General features: G+C 47.6%; 1 protein-coding gene across 1 annotated transcript in view; it reads left to right on the top strand.

The window, feature by feature from the left end:
- The first annotated feature begins 13,715 nt into the window (after positions 1 to 13,715).
- Positions 13,716 to 18,029, top strand: part of MAPKAPK2 (MAPK activated protein kinase 2) — a 47,992-nt gene continuing 43,678 nt past the window's right edge. The window contains exon 1 of the mRNA XM_066261507.1: positions 13,716 to 14,206. Within this exon, the coding sequence (XP_066117604.1) occupies positions 13,937 to 14,206 (270 nt within the window). The 5' untranslated portion in view covers positions 13,716 to 13,936. The remainder of the gene's footprint in view (positions 14,207 to 18,029) is intronic.

Below are 18,029 nucleotides of genomic sequence, written 5' to 3'. Positions count from 1 at the left end.
TTTTTCCCAACAACTTCGCAAGTTCCCCATACAGCTGGAAAGTCCCTTCTTGGTTACAACTCTTAAAAGTGGCAGAAGAAGCCTAGCCTGGGCCTGTCTTTCCTGTGAACCAGCTGTGTGACTCTAGGAAATTAGCTTAAACTCTCTGGGCCTCAGATCAAAAGGCCTTTCTTTGTTGGGGCAGATTGGAAGATGGAAAGGTCTTGGGGGTATTTATTTTTGGAGGACCTTGGGGGAAGAGATATATACAAACATCCCTACGGTGAGAATAGCCATTTGGGGGAAACTACCAACCCATTTAGATTCTTCCTCTTGGAAAAAAATAGGAGGTTAATAATTTCCATTGTTAATTCCTATCCCCCACCGTCACCTGCACGCCTGTCTCCACCCCCAGCTGTTGACTGATAGAGAAGATAAACTGTATTCTCCCCCTCCCACTTACACACACTTACACACACACTTCTGGGAGGCCCTAGATAAATAGGAGGCAAAGGCAAGGATGTGGAATTATTATTATCGTGATGATGATTACTATGCTTTCAACATGAGAAACAGGAAGTGAAACTGACTAAAATACCCAGTGATAAATGCCTGGCCCCATCTCCTCAGCCAGACCTAAAGGCAAAGAAGCCAGCCAAAGCAAATCCATGTGTGTGTGTGTGTGTGTGTGTGTGTGTGTGTGTGTGTGGTGTGTTTTACAAGGAGTGTCTTTAAGTAAGTTGTTTCCAGGACTTGAGATCTTTCAACCAGGCTTCCTCCTTCATGTGATATTCTCAGGTTCCTTTCTTACTACTTCCTTCCCCATTTCCTAGAGAGCTTCCCACCGCTGTCGGAAGATGTTAAAAGACTAGTCCAGTGATGAATTTGTTCTTCTATACACACCTTATTGGCCGAGGCCGGCTCTGAGCCCTCCGCCTTCTCTGCAGTTTGTTTTGCCCCCACAGTGGAGACATTCCCTGGGGCAGAGGCCTTCTTCCTTCTCCCTTCTGGGGCACCTGTGTTCTCTTCTGCCTGGCTGCCTGACGCTCCATCTGCTTGGCTGATTATTCGCATCCTTTGTCTTTTTCAGGAATCGATTATGGATAACTGGTAGTCAGCAAACAGGGCGGCAGGGCCAAGGTAATTATCCCATGCTGACATTTCCATTTGCAGCACGGTGGACTCTGAAAACTCTGAGAAGCAGTGAAGTGACCTGATTTTCATAGTACCTTGTTAGCTCAACTTCCCAGGAAGGAGGGAGCAGACAGCTGTGTGGGGAGAAAATGAACTAAGCTGGTGTTTCAGAAATACCTCTGCATTTGCACAATGTTCTAAAAACCCAAAACGGACAGAAGAGGCAAAGCCGTCAAGGAGAGATAGCAAAGAGAGACAGAGCGGGAGGTCTGGCTCTTGTTCTGGTCCCTGGGCCCATGCTTTTTTATGACTTTCATACTGGGATCTTGAGCCAAATTAATAGATTACTGGAATTTTGGTTTGGGTAAAGCATAAGCATCTTAGTCTCATTGTGATTTTTTTCTCAGCCTAGAATAGGGGTCTAGTGAAGCCCACCCAGAGGTTGGGGTAGGGAGGAGGTCACAGCAGTATAATTGATAGAAGAAGAAAGACTCTAAGAGAGAGGCTATCCTGAGCCGCAGCAGCTGCCTGTCTTTGGGTGGTCCTTCCCAGCTGGCCCTGCTCTCTGTTCAGGAGAGCATGGTGCCTGAGAAGACAGTGTTGGGTCCTAGCTTCCTGCATTCAAATCCCCACTCCAGTCCTTACTTTGAAGCACTTAAGTTCACACTGGGCCTCAGTTTCTTTATCTGGGCTCCTGGAAAGATATTAGTAACATCTACCATGTAGCATTGTCATGAGGATTGACTGAGTTAACACATGGAAAGGACTTAGAACCATGTCAGAAACATAATAGGCACTCAATTAATGGGAGCTATTATTATGACTTTTATTTGTCTTTCTCTGTGTGCCATTCATTCACCATCTTTCATTCCATCTATTCAACTACACTATGTGTCATGTGCTGTGCAGGCATTAGGTAAGTCACTGGACAAAGTTTGCAGAACGTAACCCAGAGGCTTCACTCCCTGCCCAGGTTTCTCTTATTTCTTAACACAGGGTAGAGCACACGAGAACCCAGTTTTTCCTGGTTCCTGGGGCTGTTCCCGGCCTGTTCTTCATTTGCTTTTCTACTTTTCTCTTCTTTTTTCCCCCAGCTCTCTAGGAAGGTGGGCCCCAGGTATGCTGGGAGTCCTGCCAGGTCCTGACCCGACCCTACTGGTCCTGGCAAGGGAGCCTGGGGGTGGGGGGCAGGGTCCCGGAAGCCTGCTGCTCTTCCCACTCAGCACCTCTCCCTTCCGAGGCGCTGGGCTCCTCCACACGCTCTCTGGGGAAGCTGGAGGAAGGCCACTAGGCTCCGTAATAGCCACACTTCGTAGTAAACAAGAACCAGATTCCTGGGGAGTGACGTGGGCGAGAGCTCTGAGCTCCGAGGCCGACGCAGCTGTGATTACACCAGTACTTGAAGAAACAGCTCTGCTCAGCCCTGACCTGTCGAGGGAAAGCCAGGGGAAGGCTGCCCACGCGTCACTCCGCGTTACCTTCCCAGCATTCTCTGCTGGGATTACAAAGGCCTGTGCACCAAACGGCTCTGCGGACACAAGCGAGCAGCTAGCTGGTCAGCCCCAGCTTCGGCTCCTGGTTCACACTCACAACCGGGGAGCATCTGCCCCCATCTCTCCCTTTTAGGGTTTATCCTACTGTCTTCCTACTCGTGGATCTAGTTCCCACCCCTGGCTGTCATCCCCCACTCCCCATCGCTCATGAGCAATTGCCGCTTCCTTCACCAGTGCCAGCAGAAGTGTCACACTCCTGGGAGGACACCTGGATCCCAGGCACCCAAGACGGAAGGCTGAACCGGAGGTCGGCACTGGCCCACGGCTGTCCAAGCTCCGACTTGGCGTGGCTGGTCCAGGGCTTTCCTCTTACCAGCATGACTCCAGAGTTTAGGATCTGCTATCCTGGGACTTAGGCCAAACCCAATCTCTGCGAGTTTCTAGGTGAAAGGTTGGACTGGCTGGGATACCTCTGGAAGGACACATGAGAAACTGGGCAGAGAGCTGGGTGGTTAGGGGTTAGGGTGGGAGGGAACAGTTCACTGTATCTCCTTTTGGGCTATTGCATTTTGTACCATGTGAATGTATTAAAGGTTCAAAAAATAATAATTTTGTTACTTTGTGAATCTCCTATATAGTACCTTAAATATAGAGGAGTCCTTTGCCTCTCTCCTTACAGTAGAAGGGACAGTGAGACATCTGCAATGGGGAGACCTCATTTGGGCCCAGAATCCAGCTTAGAAGAGGCTGTCAGAGGCAGATGGCTACTCAGGACTGAGATGTGCCCAGTGTCTGAATGACTCAGAATCTTGCGCTAGAAAGGGACACAATGGTGAGTGCGATGGCTCAGGAGGAAGGAGTAGGATGGACCTGCTGCCCTCTGTGGTCCCTCGAACCTGCAGGCCAGGACTCTCCCAGCAATGGACGAGAGCCCTGCCGCATCTCCCCCCACCACACACACTGAGGAGGTCAACGGGGCAGGCCACTTGGGCACTTGGGAGCCAACAGGAAGGAAATGAGCCAGGATCAGCACACTGGGGAGCCAGTGCCTTCCCTGGAACATGTCAGAAGCTGCCTTCACTCTTCAGGCATTGTGTTTAAGTCTTCAGTACCTTTGTTTCTTTAAAAGCATTTCTCTCTTTTTTGTTCTAAATTCTTACATTTATAGACTATGTTTGCCAGGCACTTTCACATACATTACCAATAGCTCCCTATTGCCCAACATCCAAAGTCTTAGTGGAATTTCTAGTCCTTAAATCTGTCCCTTGTCTCACATCTCGACACTTTTTCTTACACAGTCTACGTTCCTGCACATGCTGACCACCTGCTGCTTCTAAACAGGCTGTGCAATTTCTCAGCTCTCACTATTCCATTGTTTTCTTTCTCCTGTGTGGTTTTCTTCTCCTGTCTGCAGAGTTCTTACTTATCTTTAGATGCCTAGGCTGAATGTCACCTCTTTAGTGAGAACTGGACTCTGGATGAATCTCTCTTGTCTATGAGGCCTGGAGCACCATGCTTATACCTATCAGGGTTACACCCATAGGATGGCTACTACCAAAATCAACAAACCAAAAAACCTGGAAGTAACAAGTGTTAGCTAAAATGTGGAGAAATTGGGACCTGGTGGGGATGTAGATGATGCAGCTGCTATGGAAAACAGCATGGTAGTTCTTTAAAAAAATTAAGCATAGCCCTGGCCGGTTGGCTCAGCGGTAGAGCATCGGCCTGGCGTGCGGGGGACCCAGGTTCGATTCCCGGCCAGGGCACATAGGAGAAGCGCCCATTTACTTCTCCACCCCACCCCCCTTCCTCTCTGTCTCTCTCTTCCCCTCCCGCAGCCAAGGCTCCATTGGAGCAAAGATGGCCTGGGCGCTGGGGATGGCTCCTTGGCCTCTGCCCCAGGTGCTAGAGTGGCTCTGGTCGCGGCAGAGTGACACCCCCCCCCGAGGGGCAGAGCATCGCCCCCTGGTGGGCAGAGCGTCGCCCCTGGTGGGCAGAGCTTCGCCCCATGGTGGGTGTGCCGGGTGGATCCCGGTCGGGCGCATGCGGGAGCCTGTCTGACTGTCTCTCCCTGTTTCCACCTTCAGAAAAATACAATAAATAAATAATTAATTAATTAATTAATTAAGCATAGAATTACCACATGATCTCACTTATGGGTATATACCCTAAAGAATTGAAAGCAGGGACTCAACAGATATCTGTATGCCCATGTTCATAATAGTGTTATTTATAACTGCCAAAGGGTGGAAACAAATAAAATGTCTATTGAGGAAATAATGGGTAAACAAAAAGTGCACACACAGTGCAATATCCATACAATACACCCTTCAACAAAGAAGTAAAAATTTTTTTGATTTTAAGTGAGAGGAGAGGAGATAGAGAGACAGACTCCCACATGTACCCCCACCCGGATCCACCCAGCAACCACTGTCTGGGGCCGATGCTCCAATCAGCCAAGCCACTGGATAGAGAAGGGGGAGAGGAAGGGGAAGAGAAGCAGATGTCGCTTCTCATGTTTGCCCTGACCGGGAATCAAACCCAAGAAGTTTGCACTCCTGGCCGGTGCTCTATCCACGGAGCAAACAGCCAGGCAGAAGTAAATTCTGACACCTGCTACAACATAGACAAACCCTGAAGACATTTTAGTTTCCTAGGGGAGTTCAATTTATAAAGACGGGATGTAGAATGGCGGTCGCCAGGGGCTGGAGGGGTGGTGGAGGATGGGAGTGGGAGTTACTGTGTAATGGGGACAGAGTATCAGTTTAGCAAGATGAAAAAATTGGCTGGAGATAGATGGTGGCAATGACTGCACAACAGTGTGACTGTGCTTAATGCCACTGAACTGTACATTTAAAAATGGTTAAAAAGACACGTGTTATGTTATCTCTATACATAACCATTTATATGTATAACTTTTCAAGGCACTCAAGCCCAGGGGGCCTCAGGTGTTTCCACCCCCCAGCACAACACTTGGCACTACTGGTGCTGAAGTCCATGTTTGTTGATATAAAAGGGCACAGAGTTGATGGCGGGGGAGCCTGTGGCCGTCTCAGGCTGGCCCACATGCCGACTTCTCTCTCTCAGCACATCCACTTTCCCCCATACTACTCCTCTGCTGGAGGGCTGCCTCTCCACGTCTACCCAGCACTGTGGATTGACTCCTCCCCAGCATCACTGAGTAAGCTTCCAGAATGGCAGGGACTTGCCTGCAACATGTGCTATATGGGTCACACCAAAGGGAGAACTTCCTCTTGTGGTATAGTGAGGCCCTGCAAGTTCTGAGAGTCTCGAGTTTTTAAGGTCACACACCTACCAGTCTATATGATGATGTAGGTGTGGTCTTTGAAGGAAGCAGAGAGACCAGGTGATTTGCATAGATCCTTTTCCTCTCTATAATATTACAGTTTGCATAAGCCAATGAGAGATGTGTGTGTGTGAGTGTGTGTGGGGGACTATTAGCTCCTGCCTCTGTCATGGAATGAACAAACACAAAAAATGTAGTATATACCACATATATCTTCTATATTTAGGTCTTTCCCTCAAAAGCTTATGCATGCTAGGACTCTAAAGTTATTAATGCTAAAATAATTTCAGTTATTTCCTTTAACTCTCTTAGAGGGAGAGTCTTTTTTTTAAATTTAATTTTATTTATTTATTTTTTTTTTGTATTTTTCTGAAGCTGGAAACAGGGAGAGACAGTCAGACAGACTCCCGCATGCGCCCGACCGGGATCCACCCGGCATGCTCACCAGGGGCGACGCTCTGCCCACCAGGGGGTGATGCTCTGCCCCTCCGGGGTGTCGCTGTGCTGCAACCAGAGCCACTCTAGCACCTGGGGCAGAGGCCAAGGAGCCATCCCCAGCACCTGGGCCCTCTTTGCTCCAATGGAGCCTTGGCTGCGGGAGGGAAAGAGAGAGTCAGAGAAGAAGGGGGGGGGTGCAGAAGCAAATGGGCGCTTCTCCTATGTGCCCTGGCCGGGAATTGAACCTGGGTCCCCTGCACGCCAGGCCGACGCTCTACCGCTGAGCCAACTGGCCAGGGCCGAGGGAGAGTCTTTGGAATCTGAGTAAGTTGCAGGTCACAGACTGTGCTTCCTTCTCCTGAGCCATGTACACAGGCTGGGCTGGCTTTGTACAAGAGCGTTTAGGAACATGGATTCTGTCTGACATGTGTGGGAAAAGCCAGAGTTTGAATTCTGGCTCTTCTCACGCTGGTGTGATGACTTTGGCCAGTCATGTAACCTTTCTGAGCCAGAGTGTTTCAATGATCCAAACAGCAGAAATAATAGTACTTGAGTATACTGAAGATGACTGGTATGAAAGTACCTACAGTATAATAACAGTTCACATTTATAGAGGCCAGTTACTATGTATCTTTAACAGTTCAAACTGTTGCATGTGTAATCTAGGTAGAACCATCGCCCCCTTCATTATAGGAAGAGAACACTGAAGTGCAGTTAAACAATGGTAAGTGGTGGAGGTGGAATTTGAACTCAAGATTTGATTTCACCATGCTTTGCAGCTTCAAAATTATATTCTAATATGAAGCTATTTATCATTATACCTTTATGGAATCACTACCTATTCCACACAAGCACTCTACAGACACACTCCTTTTTTCTACCTTTCCCACCGTCCCAGTTCTATTTGCTTATCTTAAGTGATGGAAGGAAAAAAGTCCAGGGGTCACCAGGTCATCAGGCAAAAACCAAATAGTTGACACATCATGGTTGTGTTCCTGGAGGCAAATCCCCTTTTTCTTTTTTCCTTCTCCAATTCACTCTCCAGGCTGAATATTCATCTGAGTTGTAATTGACATGGCAGAGATAAGCTAGACTGGAGGGGCGAAGCTTTTAAACAGGAACTACAGCCTTGGGCCAGCTTGAATAGGGTGGAATATTGACTTCTTTTCCCTCTATTTCCCATAGTAAGCCACAGCATTTATAATTATGCATGTTATAGTTCTAATTAGTCCCATGTGTAGTCCCTTTGGACCATGTTAAGTCTGTTGATGAGCTGAAGCAAGATTTCTGTCCCCCTTTGGGTACTTCCTTCTTTCTCTTTCCATTCCCGTTCTTGCCCACTGCTCCAGCTGCTCCCCGCTGTGGCAGTGAACTGTCAGGTACAGAAAGGGCATTGAGGGTTGGGGAGCAGAGCACTTGTCTGTGCAGTGCATTGCTCAGAGCACCTGAGTTGGGTAGAATTTCTTCCTATGGATCAGACTTTAGAACTTTGAGAGATTTCAGAAATTTTTGTGACCAATGACTCTTATGTAGCTGTCATTCTTGTTTCAGAGAATTTCTCATTTTATGCAAGAATTATTAGTCTATGACATGAAGACTGCTTCTCTCTTCCTGGCCTGATGTCATCTTTCTTTCCAAAGGTGAATTTTCAGTGGCCAGAGCTTTCTTGTTCCCTTAGCATTATTTTGTCCGTTGCACATGTGTGCATGTCCAACCGTCTATGGATGAGCCTATCTCATTAAGGGGGGATCTTTTGAAAATTTCCAAGTAGTTCACACAGTAGATTTCTACCTTCTGTCATTCATTTATACTGTTGCTTCGTAGTAAAATAGAAAAATTTCACTTCCTGATGTGAAGTCAGAAAGCGGAAAACTTGGAGAAGAGAGATTGTTATGGATTCATGATTTCTCCTATAGTATAACCCAAATGTGCAAATTAACACGGGCTTATATTTGAATATTAAAAGAAACTGGGATGTGGGGGATTTAAACTTTTTCTAAAAATGAAAGTATTGCTCATAGAACTTTAAGCCATTCCTGCACAGAAATAGCACATATTATATTTCTGACATTAAGAAGAATATGTGAGGCCCTGGCCGGTTGGCTCAGCGGTAGAGCGTCGGCCTAGCGTGCGGAGGACCCGGGTTCGATTCCCGGCCAGGGCACACAGGAGAAGCGCCCATTTGCTTCTCCACCCCTCCGCCGCGCCTTCCTCTCTGTCTCTCTCTTCCCCTCCCGCAGCCAAGGCTCCATTGGAGCAAAGATGGCCCGGGCGCTGGGGATGGCTCCTTGGCCTCTGCCTCAGGCGCTAGAGTGGCTCTGGTCGCAATATGGCGACACCCAGGACGGGCAGAGCATCGCCCCCTGGTGGGCAGAGCGTCGCCCCCTGGTGGGCGTGCCGGGTGGATCCCGGTCGGGCGCATGCGGGAGTCTGTCTGACTGTCTCTCCCTGTTTCCGGCTTCAGAAAAATGCAAAAAAAAAAAAAAAAGAAAAGAAGAATATGTGAGTATATGTATGCTCTGGATTCAAAGTAGGGGGCATAACCATGGACTTTGGTTCACAAAGACCTGGATTCTGACCTTTACCAGCTGTCTTACCCTAGGAAAATTATTTAATTTCTCTAGAAATCACTTTTATTATTTATAAAATAGAGAAACATGGATAACAGTGCATACTCCATGAGTCTGTACAATAGTTAGGATAAAGTTTGGCTGTGAATGATAGAAAACAGAACATCAGTTACTACAATAAGAAGGATAATTATTTCTCTTTCGTAAAAGTCTGGGAAAGTGGTTTAGGGCTGAAAAGATGAATCCACCCTCCCTAGAAATAGGCTCCTTTCCTTCTTTAGCTCTGTCATCCTCAACTTGTGGCCTCCACTTCCTGAACCAAGATAGCTGCTCAAGCTCCAGCTATTAAATTTTCATTCCAGCCAGAAGGAAAGAGAAAAAAAAGTTGAAGAAAGACCTATCTCTTCCCTTCAACTACTTCCATTTATAAGTTATTAGCTCAAACTTAATCTCATGAGCACAGCCAGATGTAATGGAGGCTGGGAAGAATAATTTTTATGCCAGGTTGTCATATGCATAGCTAAATATTAGAGGTTCTTTACCATTAAAGAGGGGGAAATGGGTATTGGCCCAAACAACTAACAATCTGCCACAAATCTTCTGAGGTTTAAATGAGACGATGCAGATGGAGGGCTGAGCCCAGTGTTGGCCACAGAGTAAGCACTCAGGGGTCATTGTCATCATCATCATGAGAAGATGGAGAACACTTTGAAACTATGACAAGCTCTTCCCCTATTTGAACCTCATCTTGCTGATTAAGTCACATTTATCCATCTTCCTTTTTTTTTTTTTTTTTCCCCAGAGAGAGAGAGGGATAGACAGGGACAGACAGACAGGAACGGAGAGAGATGAGAAGCATCAATCATTAGTTTTTCATTGTGTGTTGCAACACCTTAGTTGTTCATTGATTGCTTTCTCATATGTGCCTTGACCGTAGGCCTTCAGCAGACTGAGTAACCCCTTGCTGGAGGCAGCAACCTTGGATTCAAGCTGGTGAGCTTTTTGCTCAAACCAGATGAGTCCATGCTCAATCTGGCGACCTCGGGTCTTGAACCTGGGTCCTCTGCATCCCAGTCTGACGTTCTATCCACTGCGCCACCGCCTGGTCAGGCTATCCATCTTCCTTTTAAGACACTATGAACTTCATCTCTCATGAAGGTCTGACACCTATACCTCTAATGTGTCTCTACCAAATAAAATTATATAAAAGGAAAGCAAGAAATTGTGACCATTGAATTCAAGATAATTGTTATGACTGGGAAACAGGTGTCTTAGAGAAACCACCTAGTTAGATGTATGATATTGTTAAAGTCTAGTTTTAATTTTGGGCAGTGGATTTGTAGATGCTTCTTGTATTATTCAAAATAACTATTGATAGTAATCAAATAAAAGCGGAGATACATGGGCCAATGAATGATGAGGGTGTGTCATAAATCAAGGATTATAATTAATCCAATATTATGTACTTGAGGTCTTTAAATTGTCTTTGTATGTACAATACTGTATGACATATGTGTTCACGTGTGAATAATACACAAAAATAGGACTTTCTATTTTCATAGACTTTAACTTTTAAAGGGCTTCTTCTGTATGTCCAGAACTATTTCATTACAGATGGTTGAGTTTGATGTTGCAGAACTTTGGACTTCTGTGTCCTAAGGGAAAACATTTTATTTTATCCTTACAATAGCTCTCTATAAGGTAGGCAGGATAAATGTTATTATCACTGTTTTACAGATGAGAAAGAGGGAACTGAGAGGGCAGGGGCCTTTCGTGAGGTTATACAGCTAGTTAGTACTGGTGTGAAGGGATGAAACTTAAGACTCTGCATCTCTTGTCTAGTGTTTCTTCCTTTAGCCCATTTCACTCCCCAGTTATTCATCCATTAAGCATTTATTCTGTGTCTATTACATGTCAGTAACATTGTGCTTGGGTTTATATATGTGTATGTTTGCAGGGTGTTGTGTGCAGTTTATATAATCTCTATATACTGTGCACAAGCTCTTAAAAGTCCTTGTGTGACCCCAGGCCTAATCGGCCCATGTAACTTCAGGAGGAATCCTCAGTTGAGGTTTCAGCTGTCTTGTTATTCCTAAGTCACTGGGCTTCAGCGCTCTTCCAGAGCCCCAGTGAGGTAGGCAGGCAGCTTTGCTATCAGGGACAGATCCCCAGGCAGTGGGCACAGGGCAGAGGAGCGAGCCAGCAATGCCCCAATAATGATAACATTGAGTGTTTCATGATAATTTATAGTTTATGAAGAGTTCTTATAAACACCATCTCATTTAATCCTCACTCAGTCCTGAAAATAGATTTTATTATTTTTCTCATTTTCTTCAGGTACCAAGAGAGGATAAATGGCTTAAGGTGAGTCAATTTGAGGACAGACTTGAATTCAGGTCATTTGTCTCTAAATTCTGTTCTCTCTCCATGATGCCTGGCTACTTCTGAAAAGGCAAAAAGAGCTGATTGTCTTTCTAACCTTGGGAGAGAAGCAGGTGACAGCTCAGTGTCAAGCAGTAGGAAGCTGGCAGTGACCCTCTGCAGAGGAAAAAGGATCAAACTCAGAGCTCTGAGCAGTTTCAGACCCTGGACCTCCTATCAGTTGAGTAAGACACTGAGCAGTTAGAGCTCTCCATGCCCCGCCCCCATCCCTGCATCCTTATCTCAGTCTGTGGGTATCTCCCCTGTGTGCCTGGGAGGTGACAACATTACTATAGCCCGGGAGAGGAAAGGTGTCTTTCAATCTCTGAGGCCTCTGGCAGTCTCTCTGCCTTTGAAGGGTCAAAGGTTTGGGGAACTGCTAACCACATCCATCCTCTACCACAGGAGGAAGCTCTGGTTCCTGCTGCCAGAGGTGAGTCCCTCTGCCTTGTCTCCCAGACCTGTGTCTGTGCCATCTCTACCCATCTGTCTTCTTCCCCACATATTAACACCACTCACCACCATAAAGCTGAGCATGGCACTTCGTACTTAATCAGTGTGCGCACTGAATTAACTCTGCTTGAATAAAGCAAGTATTTGTGTTCAGGGGTTGGGAAATTTTTGGCTGAGAGAGCCATGAACGCCACTTATTTAAAATGTAATTCCATGAGAGCCATACAATGACCCGTGTATGTTACGCATTATCCAATAAAAATTTGATGTTGTCCTGGAGGACAGCTGTGATTGGCTCCAGCCACCCACAACCATGAACATGAGTGGTAGGAAATGAATGGATTGTACATACATGAGAATGTTTTATATTTTTAACATTATTATTATTTTTTTATTAAAGATTTGTCTGCGAGCCAGATGCAGCCATCAAAGGAGCCACATCTGGCTCGTGAGCATACGTTCCCAAGCCCTGTGTTAGAGGAATCATTTCTACCTTGGCCCATAGAGTGAGCCCTGCCCATCCTGGGAAGGGATGTGCTGGGAAAGTAACTTCCGACTTTCATTCCATCCTCACTCCTTACCTGCCCTGCCTCAGTCCTCAAGGGTCCCTAGCCTGGGGATCTTCCCTTTTCTCCTTCCTAAGCTGGGTCTCCTTGGACAAGTGGGCTCTGTAGTGTTGGGGGGATATATTAGGGGCCATGTGTGTCTGTAGGTCATGCCCCATTCTTCAGTTTGGTCTTATCAGTAATTAAGATGAGGTTTGTATTCACCTGTCTGGTTCCTTTGTCTTATTTCTCAACTGTTCTAGTGGTCAAAGCGGGGACGTAGGTCAGCAGGGACGTATTTAATGATCATCCTTAATTCCCCGTCAGAAATGTGTATAGACACCTTCTGGCAGTTTATATTTATGGCCTCTCCAGTCTCTTCCTCTGATGTAGGTACAGCTAGATTCTTAGTATCTTCCTCGGAGACATAAGGCTAACCTGGACTGGAGCTCTGCTTCTTCAAATATACCCACTTCTCCTTATGGTTGTAGGTTCAGGGTCTAACTTTCCCACACGGGAAATCAGAACCTATTCACCAGACCTTCCCATTTGCTACACTGTCTACTTCTCTCCGCATCCCTATGAAAAGGTATTGCTCTTCTTCCACGGAAAGAGCGCAGTGGCTTGCTCAGGATCACACGGCCTTGGTAAAGGCTCCCCGAATTTAGGCTGTCTGAATGTCCTCTTCCCGGTCTGTATCCTTTTTTAAAGCGAGTTTAGGTGGAAAAAAAAATGTTCAAAGGTGTAATTACTAAATTGTTCAAAGTTATGCAAGTCTTTACGGAAAAACAAATTTATGGGAAAAGAAATGCCTAAGTCAGAGTTAATATTTGCTTCACATGTATTCCTACGATGAATGACCTCTAGATTCAGCCCAACACTGTGGTCCCATTCAACCCATATTTCCTACTCATTCTTCTCTCTTTCAAAATACATTCCCATCTCCCAATTGGCTGCTGCTTAAAGCCAGACAGTTGGAGAAAAGTGGATTTTCTATCTGAACTATGTAGCTACTTTCATACGCTTCTCCCTTCCCTTTTTTGTGGTCCTGATTAATTAAGGACTAGGATTTCTCGGTCCCCACTCCCTGTCCCTAAGCCCCCAGCCTCCAGCCCCACCCGCCACGCTCTGGAGGCTTCGAGTCCTTCCCTTTAAGGCCAGCCAGCCCCTCCTCCACACCACGCCTCCCCCGCCCCGCCCTCCTCCCAAGCCCTGCCCCCTCCGACCCTCCCCTTTAAGGACCGGCCCCGGACGCAGACGAGGCTGTGACGCGGCCGCCGGCCCCCGGGCTGAGTAGTTTGTCGCGCGGCCGCTTCCCCCCGGCTGGGCCCCCCGCGGTCCCGCGTTCCACCGAGCGCCAGGCCCCCGGGGGGAGGGTGGGAGGGAGGGAGCAGGGTCGGTGGGCGCCAGCGGCGCACGGCGGGACCCACGGAGCCTCGCGACCCGCTGAGCCTGGAGCCGGGCCCTGCCGGGGAAGCCGGCTCCAGCCCGGAGCAAACTTCGTCGCCGGGCGGGGGGTGGCGGGGACCCCGTCCGGAGCCGGAGGAGGGGGCGGCCGGGGGCCCTCCCGCCTCTGCTCCCGCATCTCCCGGCACCATGCTGTCCAACTCCCAGGGCCAGACCCCGCCGGTGCTGTTCCCCAATCCGCCGCCGCCGCCACCGCCGCCGCAGCCCCCCGCCCCGTCCCAGCCGCCGCCGCAGCCCCCGCAGCAGTTTCCCCAGTTCCATGTCAAGTCGAGCCTGCAGATCAAGAAGAACGCCATCATCGACGACTACAAGGTCACCACCCAGGTCCTGGGGCTGGGCATCAACGGCAAAGTTTTGCAGATCTTCAACAAGAGGACCCAGGAAAAATTCGCCCTAAAAGTAGGTTTGGGGGCCTTGGGAGGGGAGGTCGGACAGAGGGGAGCTCCCAGGGAGGACGCCCGGCGCCCTGGAGCGCCCGATCGCTCGGCGTGACCGCGCCGATTCTTCCTGGGACGGAGTCCCGGCCGCGGCGGGGCGGTGGGTCCGGGTGCGGAGGGTGCCAAGTGCGCAGCAGGGGCGGGGGCAGCGGGAAGGTCAGGTCTGAGCTGACCACGCCGCCTAGACCGCGTTTCCGGTCACCTCGGGTGTGAGTGCCCGGGACTCGAGAGGACTCGTGAGGACTCTGCCATTTTGGGGTTTGAGCGGGATCCAGCCAAGTCTGAAGGGTTGGCTTCGGGACCACTTCTGCTAATTTCACCGCGTCTCGAGGAAGTGATTTTCCGAGGTTGTGGTTCCCCATCCTCTCCTCCCTCCTTCCTTTCTTTCTGCGGGCACAAAAGGCCCATTACTCATTGAGCTGGTTGGTCCGTTGGTTTGGAGAAGTCGGATCTAAGAGGTTTATTTAGGCTCACTCCTTATTTGGGAGCCGGAATGTGTGATTTCACTTCCCTGGGCCTCGCGAGTGCGGCGGGGCCGCCTAGGCGCGCGCGGGCCGGGGAAGTAGGTGCAAAGCTGGGGATTCCGCGGGGCCACCGCCCCCACCCTTCACCCCGGGGTAGGAGGTATTGTTTTGATCTGAGAGCAGGCGCCCTCCTACTTTCCGTGCCTGTGAGGCTCCATATGGGAGGCCAGGAGGCTCCGGCGCGGCGTCTGCTGTTTCCATAGCGTCATTGATCTTTGTAAACCGGGTCTGGAAACCACGCTTGGCCCCGTACTGATTCCTTACATCCGAAGTGGCCACCTGCGTCCTGGGTATAGACAGTGGGAGGGAGCATAATCTTTGAATTGGGGAAACCCACCCTTCTATTTGTTTATTTTTATTTTTTGGGGTGTGTGTGTAGTAGGGGGAGAATAGAAATTTCAGTGAGAGTATCTACTTCAGAAGTTAAACAGAATGGACTTGGAGGCCTGATGGGACGGATGGGTCCCCAGTGCAGTGGACTCCAGTATTCCCAGTCACTAAAAAGGTTTTTCCCTCAGAGGATTTTCAGATCAAACCGCATCTCTAAAGGTGACACATCACGCCTATTTCCCTTGGGGTGTCTTAATGATTGGAGGAGGAAATTACTTCCTGTGTTATATTTCTCTCTTCCTCCTCAACCCCCACTGCTTGCTGTATTTTAGCTGTTAATACAAAACTCAGATAGATAGACTGTTGGAATATATAATTAGATAAACATATACCCTCTTATGTACTTCAGGGTTGTAGAGGACACAAACGTGCAATTTCCAGATTTTAGGCCTCTATAAATAATTTTTTCTTGCTGCTTTCATTATCCCTCTTGGGGGAGATCTTTCACCTAGCCCCAACACTGTCAGATTTCTTTGGTTTCCACTCTAAAGTATTGCTGTGGGCTTTTGATTGTTGTTTAGGTTTAGTGTTGGACTGTTGGAGAAGGAATATTTCAGTATCTTGAACACTTGAATCCTTTTTTGTTCCTTAGACCACTTTTTCCATACTCATAACTGGGGACTGAGAGAGGGAAGTGGTCAGACCATGGCTCTGACCTTGGGGAGTAGAATTGAGTGAATACTGTTTGACCACAGTTAACCTGTATTATTGAGGAAGTGACAGACGTTTCTTTCCAGGAGATTTTTCTCTTGCCTCTGAGATGCCATCTGCCTTCACGCATCTGCAGTTTGGGGACACTGGTTGCTCATTTTCTTGGAAAGTTGGAACATGGTATAAAGACTTTAGAACAAAAGCTCTCAATTTCTGCTCCTTATTCTATCTAATAGGTACACAAAACCACCCTGTAAAATGCTTTTGGATGGCAATTAAGATTTCTGTTTAATTACTAGGAAAGAGATTTGGCTGTTTCCCCCTTTGAATAGTTCTGAAAGGGAAAATTCGGCAGTATTTCAAATAACACTTCGAGTTTATCCATGTCAGGTTAGAAGTGTATGACAATTGAAGTCAGAGTCTGTTTTGACAGGCAGTCTGCTCCCAGATCTTGTAAGTTGACTCAACTCTTAAATTGTAGATTTCCCACACATCTTTGTGTAAAAACTTAATAATAGAGGGAGAAAGAAGGGATGAGGCATTCAGAGGCTGACAGCAGTGTCAACAGCACTTCCATATCCAAATATTGGCTAACACATAATTACAGCTGTGGGGGGAATCTGGTTCAAAGAATCCTGTTCCAAACATACACCAAAGAGCTAGATCTTGCATCTTGATTAACTTAACCTTAAGTGCTGAGTAGTGAAGTGATTTTCAAAACCAGGGGTGTTTTGATTATAAAGCAAGGGAGGCAGGTGGGGTGAGGCAGGAAGGATCTCCCCATGGAGAAGGTGCGAAAAGGAAAAGGGGAAGCCCTCCACCCTCCACCATGTGTCATGCCGTTCCTGGGGCTTTGGGGCAGAGAGGGAAGCCGCGAGTGGAGTTCTGATGCCTGCTGTTCCACAGCTCTGATGCTGTTCCACAGCTCTGACAGTTGATGGGAGGTGGTGACTGCCTAGATGCCCTACTCCCTGTTTGTGGCCTGTGACCTCTTAGCCTTGTTAAGTGAAATTAGTGCTTAAAGTAATGGTCTCAACTTGCCCGCCCTGCTGCTTTTCTACCTTCATCTGAGAGATCTAACATGTAATGCTTTTGGTGGGTGCTATGACGTCACCTCACCATCTCTCCTGGCTCCTTCTCCTGAGTTCTGAGTCATCCTCATACTTCAGAGTTAGAAGGGACTGTAGAGGTCATCTCATCTAACCTCCTCATTTTGCAGATGAGAAAAGTAAGGCCTAGAGCAAAGACTTGCTTAAGGTCACATAACCACATACTTGGCAGAGGCAGGATTAGAACCCAGTATACCTGACTCCCTGGGTCTCAGGCCTCTTCACACTTGGTAACTGCAGTGTCATCAGCAGGCTGGTACCTGGGATGGACTGCTGCTATAGAATCCCTCAAGCCCCACAAGGAGCTGCACTGTCACCACAGGCCCTCCTTGGCTGTGACAAGGGGGTGCTGGGTGGATGTTTATCATCTCCTCAGCAGTTGGAGGGGCAGCATATAAACCAGCTCAGCAGCTCCGTGAGTTTTGAATCTATGGTATCAAGTATTTTTTTCCTCCCCCTTTTAGGGGATGTTTGATAGAAATCTTACTTGTTATTATTATTTTTTGTATAGGAATATAGGAAGTCTGTTAACTATTTCTTTGATACGGATGCCCAGTCTCAACCCACTTGAGTAGTAATTGGCTGTATCCCCCGTGGGGTGCTTCAGCTGCTCTTGCTTCACGGTGTCCTGGTGACTCGTAGGTATTAGCTGAACAAATTTAATTAAAGCTGGCATCGCTGCCCCTCTCTGCTGTATGACTCTGATTAGGTGAAATGTTACTGCTTTAAAAAAATATAGAATGTTGTCATAACTTATCTCTGTTTATCTTTCCATTGTGTGGATTAGAGAAAGGTCCTGTGGTTTCTCCTTTTCTTTCTCCAGTGGTCCTTCCCACCCATATTATGCAGCATCCCTGCACTGTGGCTTCCTTTGATATTGTGCAGGGGAGCAGATTGGAACCTCTCCTGGCTGGTCTGGATACTGGTAGAGTTAGCACTAGAGCTCCTCTCTACATGCATTCTGTTTAAATTAAAATCAATTAAATTAAGCCAAATTAAAATTTAAAAATCAGTTGCTAGCCACATTTGAAGTGTTCAGTAGCTAGATATGGCTAATGGCTACTGAACTGAAAAGTGCAGAAGAACGTTGTCATCCTTGTAGGAAGTTCCA

The sequence above is a fragment of the Saccopteryx bilineata genome, chromosome 2 (genome assembly GCF_036850765.1).
Source record: "Saccopteryx bilineata isolate mSacBil1 chromosome 2, mSacBil1_pri_phased_curated, whole genome shotgun sequence".
NCBI lineage: Eukaryota > Metazoa > Chordata > Mammalia > Chiroptera > Emballonuridae > Saccopteryx > Saccopteryx bilineata.
This window is presented reverse-complemented; position numbering and strand designations above follow the sequence as displayed.